The 12201-nt window shown below is 37.3% G+C and overlaps 2 protein-coding genes across 3 annotated transcripts; both read right to left on the bottom strand.

Annotated features, from left to right (window-relative positions):
• Positions 1–2599: 2599 nt before the first annotated feature.
• Positions 2600–12167, bottom strand: LOC139197073 (uncharacterized). Of its 2 annotated transcripts, XR_011582106.1 has the most exons (3): positions 11858–12167; positions 6114–11756; positions 2600–6078 (listed from the first exon to the last, which is right to left on the bottom strand). XR_011582106.1 is itself a non-coding variant. In XM_070823667.1 (2 exons), the coding sequence occupies exon 2, from the start codon at positions 10196–10198 to the stop codon at positions 9350–9352; it is 849 nt and encodes a 282-aa protein (XP_070679768.1). In that variant the 5' UTR covers positions 10199–11756; positions 11858–12167; the 3' UTR covers positions 2600–9349. The 2 variants fall into 2 exon arrangements, 1 of the variants encoding a protein (XP_070679768.1); XM_070823667.1 differs by having other exon boundaries at positions 2600–11756.
• Positions 8142–9241, bottom strand: LOC139196907 (uncharacterized). The gene is made up of 2 exons (XM_070823262.1): positions 9016–9241; positions 8142–8644 (listed from the first exon to the last, which is right to left on the bottom strand). Exons 1-2 carry the CDS (start codon positions 9239–9241, stop codon positions 8142–8144), a joined length of 729 nt encoding a protein of 242 aa, XP_070679363.1.
• Positions 12168–12201: the final 34 nt, after the last annotated feature.

Genomic DNA, 12201 nt, shown 5'->3' with positions numbered 1-12201 from the left:
ATTATGTAAACCCAAACTAAGGTATTTGAAGAGAAATTGAAAAATTCTTGGGGCTTTTAGATCTAGGTCCAAAATCAAGAGTGTTTTTAAGAGTGAGTCTAGTTATCTAATTATATGTATTTATTTCTTTTATACTCATTTAATGTTTTCTAAAAATATTAAAAATCAATTAAAATCTTTTAGTATTATGCATTTTCTAACTCCAAAATATCTAATTAATATCTTATAACAAAAAAACTAATATACTAACATAAAACTATCTGCAAAACATTCTACTCTAACTCAAGTAGCAAATTTATGAATGTATATTATACTTATAAGTGAGATATGAAACCTAACTAAAAGGTAGAAAAAACATAATATACCTATAAGCAAGACACATTAAATTGTGGCAGGTTGACTATAAAAAATTTTGTCATTAGGTAGATAAATACAATTAACTTGTAATATAGGTTGATTATAAAAATTAAAATAAAATCTATAAATAGGATAAAGCAAGAGGAAGAACAAGAAATAACAAAAAAATAAATAAAAAGAAATAATTAAAGAGATAATTAGGAAGAAATTTAATTTTTACAATAAATTTTTTCATTGAAGAGATAATTATTGATAATAAAATAATTAAATTTAAGGAATTGAACTTCTTTTATTAAATTGGATTATTCCTACTACTGACTCAAAAAATTGGACTTATATCAAGTTTTCCCAAAATTCTTTTATGCTACATAGTATTAAATGTAACGAGTATTAAATACTCTAGACTGATTTGAATTATTGATTTTACTGTAGTTCTTTCATTCATACTATCCAATTCTCGTAATATTTAACGTTAAGTGGCATGAAAAATGGAACACGAGAAATCGAAGAAAAAGAGAACAGAGAAACGTGAAAAGAAGCTTTTGCATGTTTGGATTGGAAAACGAGTTTTCCACATTTCCGTGTAGCATGAACAACTGGGCAACATGCATGTACGTGTCATGTGTTGCTCAATTCTCAAATGGATTATAAATTTAGTACTCTTTTTTCTTTGGTCTGGTTTTATAAGTTTATACTTAATTTGTCCACTTAGTTAATACACCACTAATCAAGGAATTAGTATAATCAACACGTAACATGACATGTATTATGTATAGCCAACAATTGAAAACGAAAGAAGAGCCAAGAGTAAATCAACTTGAATACGCTTGCACCACATCGTCGATTGTTTGTTGGGATTATAAATAGAGTATATGATTCTATCCCATTATATCCTCATCAACCTCCCTTCCCTCCTCTCATATTTTGCTTGTTGTCTTATTGTCTTTATAAAAAAATCAATATAATATGTAGACGTAGCTTAACCATAATCATTCAAGTACGAGATGAGAGAAGGGGAGAGAATCCTCCATTTCACCTCCTAATTCTAAGTAATCGTTGTCCTCTTTCTTTTCCTGATTCAATATTTCACGTGTGTATTTAACTAATTATGGTTATTTTAGGTATATAATTAAATATATTTGAAAAAAAAAATTATACCATTTATTCCTTCCAATATCCCATCAATTATAAGCTGATTTTGAAGTACTTTTAAAATGATTGAAAGCACTTTTAGTGAAAATATTTTTGATACTTAAATTGCACTTGCATTTTTACTAGATGATTGGTTTAAAAAATATTTTCACCAAAAAGTGTTTTCAACAATTTTAAAAATACTTCCAAATGAGTTGTATGAATTGATTGAATTAGCCTCTTTAACTCTCCTCCTACAAGATCGAAAGAAAAGAGATGTGATATCCACACATCCCTTTTTACTTCTCTTACACCTTTTTTGTTTTTGGCCATCGGATCGGATGAATTGAAGAAGATTAACGGACAAAAATTAACAAGGGGTGTGTAAGAAGTAAAAAGGGATGTGTGGATAGCACACCGCAAAGAAAAAGAATCAAGGGTTCACCAACTGCAGTTAGCAGATATTGATACTGGCTACCTTAAAAAACAGACTCTCATATAATAGAGAAGGTGTTATACTATATGCAGATACGGATGCACACTGAGATCAAGGTAGCCCCAGAACTATTAGGAGTTCGAGAAATATACTTGAGAATGTATTTCGAGGACTCTCCAAATGTTTTGTACGGATCCTTTTTGTACCTTCTAAGTATTTGATGTAATACATGTTAGGCATATCTCGACAGGTTGCATCAACAACAATCGCCAAATTTTCTTAGTGTCACTCATCAGATTGTTTTGACATATATCGATATCTGTTGACATGTACGCAATATAATTTGACTGACAATAACATATCTACCAAGTATTCGATAAAATGCTTTAGTAAATAAATTAATTGCACACTTCCGTTCTGTTTTAATCTAAAAAATAATAATATTGAGACGTCAAGATTCGAGCCAGATTTTCGATAAGACAAATTTACCTTATTGCCTTGCCTTATCCATTGGAGTGGTGAAATGTGAGGTGGCAAGATTATTGAATCGGATTTACTTTCTCATTTGCCTTGTCATACAACGCGCGAGAATAAACAGAGAGATATGAACTACTTTAAACTAAAAGTTACTAGCAAATCTAACTTACGAGGGTAAGTGGTTTTTTATTACAGTTGTGGAAAGATGTTGAATTATTGCATAACGGTGTAGATTTAAATTTTGTCTGTAACTAATCTAACAAAACATATTATTTGTCAAAAAAAACAAAAAACAAAAACTTACGAGGAATCGAGAACTCCACAGTTAGATTAAATGATAATAAGAGATAACCACCATAACATTTACACCAAAAAAATGTCACGGGAAATATTCTAAAATCTTAAATGATAAACATTTACACCAAGAAATTTGACCTAAAACAACCATGTGTCACGAGAAAAACCATTCGCTAGACTCATGATTCTGTTCTCTTAGAAATGACAGCTTATGGGCCCAAGTCAGAAACTGTAGCTCAGATCTACAATACTTGATCTTTGTTGCCGATTTTACTCTTACATACTTGGGAGTTCGGACACAGATCCCATCAAATCCTAAGCATACGAAGATTCATACTTTTGAAATTTGATTCAACGATTACAATTATTATTACTTTTAGAAGATCCTTCTATTTGTAGCCGTTGAATCAAATTTTAATTGTCTGAATCTCCAGATCCTTAAGATTTGATGGGATGAGATCTAGCTAGAATCTCTGTCCATATAATTGTACTTTGATTCTTTTAGTGATATGTTGTACACCACTTTGTCTGTTGGAGATGTTTTAATAAATGAACCATTCTAAACTGAAGAAACACATCAATCATAGACCATGTGCCCCTAACTAAATAAATGGCCCTTTCAATATGTTTTTTCAAATGCTTATCACATTCAAAATACAGTTTCTTTCTACATCTAGGCAAAGTAAAAAAGAAAACAAGTTTGACACACTCTGATCGAGATCGAGGCATACTGATCGTCACGTGAGGGTGACGTAGCCATGTGCACAGTGCGAAAACGATAAGGATAAGAAATATACAAATAAATAAAAAACCGAAAGCTACTAATGTGCACTAATAAGCAGAAAGTGCTAGGAGTGAGATACAAGAGTAAATACTCTTAATTAGAGTATAGAAAGTCTAGGTGCAGTTCAATAGGACAAGTACTAGTTATACAGTATCAGAAGATATCCTACGAATATTTTATTCTGTCAGAACCGCCGAGATCCTCAATGCCACCAATAGCAAGTCTACCTAAAACATGTATACTTTTTCCCAGAAATAGAATATAAACATATACCTATATATATATATATATATATATATATATATATATCAATTCAAATCATGCTACACATATTCATAATCATAAGTATGCCATGCCAAGAATAAACAGGATAAGTAACTCAGGTGAAAATAAATTCATGGAAAATAACACGTTAGCCGGAACCCCTGCAGAAGTCTGTACGGCTGAATTCATAGCTCATTAGTCAATCTAGCCGGAGTCACTGCAAGTGACCTATATGGCGCTACACTGCAGACGAGTCGGAACCACTGGAAGGGTCTGTACGACAAGACTGGGTGTAATATAATTATGCTCAATACTACGCTTTCATGATAGCTGTGCGATAAATCGCTAGTCACTTATAAGTCGGAACCACCTATAATGGTCTGTACGACAAGACTGTGCACCTAAATTGGATCCAATGTGAACGTCGAGTGTGGGATGTGACATTATATACAGGCATGTGCCATATCTCTGGCTAATCACTAACATTGAAGTGCAGGTTTATAAGCTCTATGCTTCTCAATTAATCACAACCGTTATTCACATTCACAATTCATAAACTCACATGGGCTTACCTGAGCATCCACATCACCACAATTATATATATATATATATATATATGCAAACATCATATGCATATTCTAAATGTAAAACATTGGCATAACAATTTATATCATAACTCATTCAAAATGCAATTTTCTGGGAAAATATCAAGTATATAAGTATATACTGAAAACCAAAAGCCCACTTACTGGTATGTCGAAGGGTCGTAGCCCCTGAGTCACCCTTAACTGTGCTCGTCCTTGGGATAAGTCTCCCCTATATGCGAAACAACTATAAAAACGTTAATTTAAAGCGCATAACCAATATTAGCTAATAACTTTTCATACATTGCTCAAATGGGATGTTTAAATATACCAACATGATCTACACAACCTCACGAACATACCCATATTTTTAGAAAAAATTTCCAACGTCCCACGCCCCGGCAAGGGCATGGCAACACGCACGGCCACGCGCAGGGACCCTAACGGAATCCCTTAACCCCATTAGGAATATTCCGTTAAAAAATAACATAAACCGTTAATTCTACCTGATGGCGTCAGAATATTCCCTCAACTCTTACGGAATATTCTATCTTCTTCTCCGGTTAGCCTCGCCGGTCGTCGTCGCCGTTCATCGGAAACTGAAAAATCACGAAAACCTTTAGATCTCGTCCAATTCTCAACTAAATTCCACGAAACTTGAACCAAATTGAAGCTTAGGACAAGTAGAATAAAACCTTACCTTTCAAAAGTCCTAAAACCGACGAAACTCGTCAAAAAATCCTTCGATATTCCGACTAAACTTGCAACTCCCTATTCCCGAGCTTCCCGACGTTCAAATCATTTCATTTTTCTTCTCCGAGCCTCGTGAAGACGATCTAAAGCTCCCTATAACTTCAAAACTCTCAGAAAACTACACATTTACGTGTGCATGAACAATACCTCAAATCGGAGGTTATGGTTTCTCGGGTTTTACAAGCTTTCAAGTCCTAAAATTGTACGAATGGACTCAGGAGCTTGTAGGGAACAAGAACATCACCTTTTCAACGTCGATCCGCGATTGGTTGAAGGAGTTTGAGGTTGATCGTACGGTTTGTACAGAAATGGAAAGAAATCCGAAAGGGAAGGGGGAGAGAGAGAGTCAACGGGAGAGAGAGAAAAGTATGGGTGCTTGTGTGTGGTCCTAGTTGGTCATAACCAACAAAACTAAGTCCTAAGTGTTCCAAAAACTTAGGAAAATATTTGAATTGGTCCAAATAAAACTTCACCACATGACCACACAAAACGTCAAAGGGTAAATAAGTAATCTCACGCATTCTAAAATAAATATTTCGGGACGGGCTGTGACAATCTACCCACCTTATAAAATTTCGTCCTCGAAATTATACACAACAAATACATTCACCAATAGTCATAAAACAAGCGTGGATACATCTCTCTCATCTGATCCTCTGTCTCCTAAGTAGCCTCTTCCACTGAGTGATTTCTCCATAATACTTTCACCAAATGCATTGTCTTATTCCTTAGCTCCTTATCTTTCCAATCCAAAATAGTCACTGGCTCCTCATCATAAGTCAAATCCGAATTAATTTCTAGAGGTTGATGAGGTATTACATGAGAAGGATCTGAGATATAATGTCGAAGCATCGAAACATGAAACACATCGTGTACCTTAGACAACTCTGAAGGCAACTCAAGTCTATAAACAACTTCACCAACTCTTTTAGTGATCAAATATGGCCCGATATACCTAGGACTTAACTTGCATTTATTTCCAAACAGCACAACACCTCTCCATGGTGATAGCTTCCAAACAGCACAACACATCTCCATGGGAATGCTATCCAGAACTTAGAAGTAAATCGAGGATCCTGATCCGAGACAATATCAACTGGAACACCATGGTACTTCACAATCTTCAATATGAATAACTTAGCTAATTGGCTTAATGGGTATTTTTCCCTCACTGGAATAAAGTGTGCTGACTTAGTAAGCCGATCAACTATCACCCAAATGTCGTCATAACCATTCTGTGTACGAGGAAGTTTGTACATAAAATCCATGGTAATATTTTCTCATTTCCACTGTGGAATGGGAAGTGACTGCATTAACCCAAACGGCTTCTTCCTTTCAGCTTTAACCTGTTGGCAAATGGCACACCTACTCACATATTCGTCAATTTCCCTTTTCATACGCGGCCAATAATAAAATGGGCGAATGGTATGATATATCTTGGTACCTTCTGGATGCATTGCATATGCCGAAATATGCACTTTATCAAGGATTTCTTTCTTTAGCTCTGCATTATTCGGCACATACATTATGCTCTCCTGCATAAGCATACCATCAGTTTCTCGAATTCTGAAATCTTTCTTCCTCCCCTGATTCCTTGCTTGAATTATTTCCTGGGTCTCTTCATCACTCATCTGGGCCTCGAGCACACGATTAATTAAGATTGGCCTAACTTGAAAATTAGCAAGCAAGGCTTCCTCTCGATCTTCCATTCCTAACTCTACTCTAGTGGCCCTCAAATCTGCAAGGAGAAGAACATGAAAATCATAGATGGCATTAAGTCTAGTTAGAGTCTTCATACTAAGTGCATTCGCCACTGCATTTGCACGACCAGGGTGATACTCAATCGTGCAATCATAATCACTAAGTAACTCAATCCACCTCCGTTGCCGAAGATTAAGATCTCTCAGAGTAAAAAGGTACTGAAGACTCTTATGATCCGTTAAGATCTTACATTTCTCACCATAAAGATAATGTCTCCAAAAAGCAAAGATGATAGCCGCTAACTCCAAATCATGAGTAGGGTAATTTTTCTCATGAAGTTTCAACTGTCTCGAAGCATAAGCAATCACCCTACCATGTTGCATCAATACACAACCCAGACCATTCAAAGAAGCATCACTGTAGACTTTGAAATTACCACTATCAACCGGGAATGCTAAAACAGGTGCATGAGTGAGATAATACTTCAACTGCTGAAAACTTTGCTCACAATTATCATCCCACTCAAACTTAACATCATTCCTGGTCAACCTCGTCAGTGGTAAAGCAATCACTAAAAATCCTTAACAAACTGTCTATAATAGCCTGCAAGGCGTACCTCAGTGACGGTTCAAGGTTGCTCCCAATTCTCCACAGCTGCCACTTTTTAAGAATCCACTCGGATACCTTGAGCTGGTATAACATGTCCCAAAAATGCCACTTAATCTAACCAGAATTGGCAGTTGCTAAACTTAGCATATAACTGGTGTTCCCTCAAACTTTTCAACACCAATTTAAGATGTCTAGCATGTTCTGCTCTAGTCTTAGAGTATATCAGAATATCGTCAATGAAGACAATAACAAACATGTCCAAATATGGCTAGAATACTCGATTCATTAAATCCATGAAAGTTGCTGGTGCATTAGTTAACCCGAATGGCATCACAAGAAACTCATAATGACCATATCGAGTCCTAAAAGTTGTTTTAAGGACATCTTCACTTCTAATCTTCAACTGGTAGTAACCAGGCCTCAGGTCAATCTTAGAGAACACACAGGCACCTCGAAGTTGATCAAACAAATCATTTATATGAGGCAATGGATAACGGTTCTTAATTGTTACCCAATTCAATTGCCTATATTCAATGCATAGCCTCAAGGTTCTGTCTTTCTTCCTCACAAATAAAACTAGAGCTCCTCAAGGTGAAGTACTAGGTTGAATAAATCCCTTATCAACCAATTCCTGCAACTGAACTTTCAATTCCCTCAACTCAGCAAGAGTCATTCTATAAGGAGTCAAAGATATAGGATCCGTACCTGGAAGCAGATCAATAACGAACTCCATATCTCTGTCTGGTGGCTATCCAAGTAAATCATCAGGGAACACATCCGGAAAATGCCTGACCACACGCACATCCTCCACATTACTAGGAGCATTATCATTCAACACCATATGAGCCAAATATCCCTGACAACCTTTCGACAACAATGTTTTGGCTTTCACGGCAGAAATAACACCATGCCTCACCCCGCTAGGCTCTCCTACAAATGTAACTTCAGGTAATCCAGGACGATGAAAAGTGACTGCCTTTCCATAGCAATCTATCATGACACGATTATAATGTAACCAATCAATGCCCAAAATCACATCAAATTCAACAATGTCTAACAGAATAAGATTAGCTGGCATAACAACATCTTCCACCAGCACTGGACATCCTAGATATACTCGATCAACATAACACCTCTCTCCTATAGGCATAGAAAACTCTAAATCGTATCCTAGAGGTGTAGGATGAGGTTGCGTCATTTGAGCAAATGAATAAGAAACAACAGAATGCGTATCACCACAATCAATCAATACTTTAGAAAAAATGACCAAGAATATTTAACGTACCCATGATTAAATCAGGATTGTTTTGAGCATCTTGCAGTGTCATGTTATGGATACGTCCCTGATTCTGCTATCGTCCACCACGACCTCTACTAGCATGAATACCTTGTCCTTGCCTTGGCTGACCAGATTACCTCGAAGATTCTGCACTGCTAGCAACAATCTCTACCTGCTGGGGCTGTCCCCCCTTGGTACCACTAGGATCCACCTGCTAAATGTGGCTGATATGGCATAAAACTTGCCTGATACTGAGGGTAACCACCCTGATAATGAGGGTCCTGTGAGTACTGGTACTGCCCTGATGTATAAGGAGCGGCGTCGCCCTAATAATGATAAACACCTCCACGACCAGTCTGAGCATAACCACTAGGTTCTGAAGCTTGTTGGGTCGGTGCAGGTGGTGGTAAGGAAGGCTGTTGGGGCCTTTGCTGATTCTGAGGGCAATGTGCAACCCTATGCCCCATCTGTCCACAAGTATAGCATGCATTGTTGCCTCTCTTACACTCCCCAAAATGCCTAATATTACACATGCGGCATAAATGAGCATCTGAACCACCAAAGTCCATTTGCCTCTGAAATCTCGGGCCTCCAGAAAATCTACCACCTTTTATCTGCACATTAGAGCTCAAGCCTCCATTAGAAGAGCTAGAACTAACACCACTTCTCTTAAAACTCTAGGTCTTACGAGGCCCCTGAGATGACTGACATTTACCTTTATCATCTCGCATCTGGTTCCCGTTCTTTTCTTCTTCATCTTTACTTTCATTGGGCATGTTCTTTGAGTCCTCAATCCGCAGTAACACCTCATAAAACTCCTGGTAGGTGGCACAGGGAGTCAATGTCGCTATAGAATGCCATTTCTTCTTAGTACCCAACCTGAAACGATGGAGCATCTCAACCGGATTAGCAGCAACCTCTAAATCATATCGAGACAAATCAGTGAACCTCCTGTAATACTCATTTGCTGACATCTTTCCTTGTTTTAGATGCGTAAACTCTTGTTTCTTGCTATCAATGTACTCAGGGGGAATAAACCTTTTCCTAAACAATTGTTTAAACACTTCGCAATCTGCTACAACCTCTGGTGGCATCTGATATGACTTCTGTCTCCACCAGGATGCAGGATCCAGACCTAAAAACCAGGTAGTCGTCTCGACCCACCTATCAGGAAGAAGATTCCCCTGACTCTGCATCACAAGGAAAGTCTTCTCGACATGATTAAGCCACTTGTCCGCTACCTCATGTCCTTCATTTCCCATGAAATGATTCAGCTTCAGATTATACACAGTCTCAAGATGTGTCATTTGAGGATGACAGAGTGAAGACTGAATGGCATTAGCTATAACTTCCTCTAACTGAGCAATATCAGGGAAACTAGGCTCAGCTGAGTGACGTGGCTCTCTACTAGGCGACATAGTTCTGACAGAAGACATCACAATGATTAGATCATTCACAAGATATACAGGATTGCTAAACCTAGGCTCTGATACCAAACTGACACATCCCGACCGAGATCGATGCATGATGGCTGTCACGTGAGGGTGACGTAGCCATGTGCACAGTGCGGAAACAATAAGGATAAGAAATATACGAATAAATAAAAAACCGAAAGCTACTAATGTGCACTAATAAGAAAAAAGTGCTAGGAGTGAGATATAAGAGCAAATACTCCTAATCAGAGCATAAAAAGTCTAGGTGCAGTCCAATAGGACAAGTACTAGTTATACAGTACCAGAAGATATCCTACGAATATTTTATTCTGTCAGAACCGTTGAGATCCTCAATGCCACCAACAATAAGTCTACCTAAAACCTGGAGGGGCGCAAAACAAAAAATATGAGTGGGCAAAAACAAAGCTTTTCAAAATCATTTCATTTATCAAATGCTCTAACCCCTCGCCGTAAAATATGTATACTTTTTCCCAAAAATAGAATATAAACATATACCTATATCTATATATATATCAATTCAAATCATGCTACACATATTCATAATCATAAGTATGCCATGCCAAGATATAAACCGGATAAGTAACTCAGGTGAAAATAAATTCATGGAAAATAACACGTTAGCCGGAACCCCTACAGAAGTCTGGGCTGAATTCATAGCTCATTAGTCAATCTAGCCGGAGTCACTGCAAGTAACCTATACGGTGCTACACTACACACGAGTCGGAACCATTGGAAGGGTTTGTACGACAAGACTGGGTGTAATATAATTATGCTCAATACTACGCTCTCATGATAGATGTGCGATAAATCGCTAGTCATCTACGAGTCGGAACCACCTATAATGGTCTGTACAACAAGACTGTGTACCTAAATTGGATCCAATGTGAGCATAGGGTGTGTGAGGTGACGTTATATACATACATGTGTCATATATCTAGCTAATCACTAACACTGGGGTGCAGGTTTATGAGCTCTATGCTTCTCAATTAATCACAACCGTTATTCACATTCACAATTCATAAACTCACATAGGCTTACCTGAGCGTCCACAACACCACAAATATATATATATATATATGCAAACATCATATGCATATTATAAATGTAAAACATTGGCATGACAATTTAAATCATAACTTATTTAAATGCAATTTTCTGGGAAAATATCAAGTATATAAGTATATACTAAAAACCAAAAGCCTACTCACTGGTACGTCGAAGAGTCGTAGCCCCCGAGTCGCCCTTGACTGCGCTCGTCCTCGGGATAAGTCTTCCCTATATGCGAAAAAACTATAAAAACGTTAATTTAAATCACATAACCAATACTAGCTAATAACTTCTCATACATTGCTCAAATGGGATATTTGAATATACCAACGTGATCTACACAACCTCACGAACATCCCCATATTTTTAGAAAAAATTTCCGATGTCCCATGCGCGGCCACAAGCAGGGACCTTAACGGAATCCCCTAACCCCGTTTGGAATATTCTGTGGAATATTCCGTTAAAAAGTAACATAAACCGTTAATTCTACCTGACGGCGTCAGAATATTCCATCAACTATGATGAAATATTCTATCTTATTCTTCGGTTAGCCTCGCCAGTTGCCGTCGCCGTTCACCGGAAACTGAAAAATCACGAAAACCTTCATATCTCGTCCAATTCTCAACCAAATTCCACGAAACTTGAACCAAATTGAAGCTTAGGACAAGTAGAATAAAACCTTACCTTTCAAAAGTCCTAAAACCGACGAAACTCGCCGGAAAATCCTTCGATATTCCGGCTAAACCTGCAACTCCCTATTCCCGAGCTTCCCGACATCCAAATCACTTCATTTTTCTTCTCCGAGCCTCGTGAAGATGATCTAAAGCTCCTTATAACTTCAAAACTCTCAAAAAAATACACATTTACGTGTGCATGAATAGTACCTCAAGTTGGAGGTTATGGTTTCTCGGGTTTTACAAGCTTTCAAGTCCTAAAAATTGTACGAATGGACTCAGGAGCTTGTAGGGAACAAGAACATCACCTTTTTAACGTCGATCCGTGAATGGTTGAAGGGTTTGAGGTTGACC

The sequence above is a fragment of the Malus domestica genome, chromosome 06 (assembly GCF_042453785.1).
Source record: "Malus domestica chromosome 06, GDT2T_hap1".
NCBI classification, from domain to species: Eukaryota; Viridiplantae; Streptophyta; class Magnoliopsida; order Rosales; family Rosaceae; genus Malus; species Malus domestica.
This window is presented reverse-complemented; position numbering and strand designations above follow the sequence as displayed.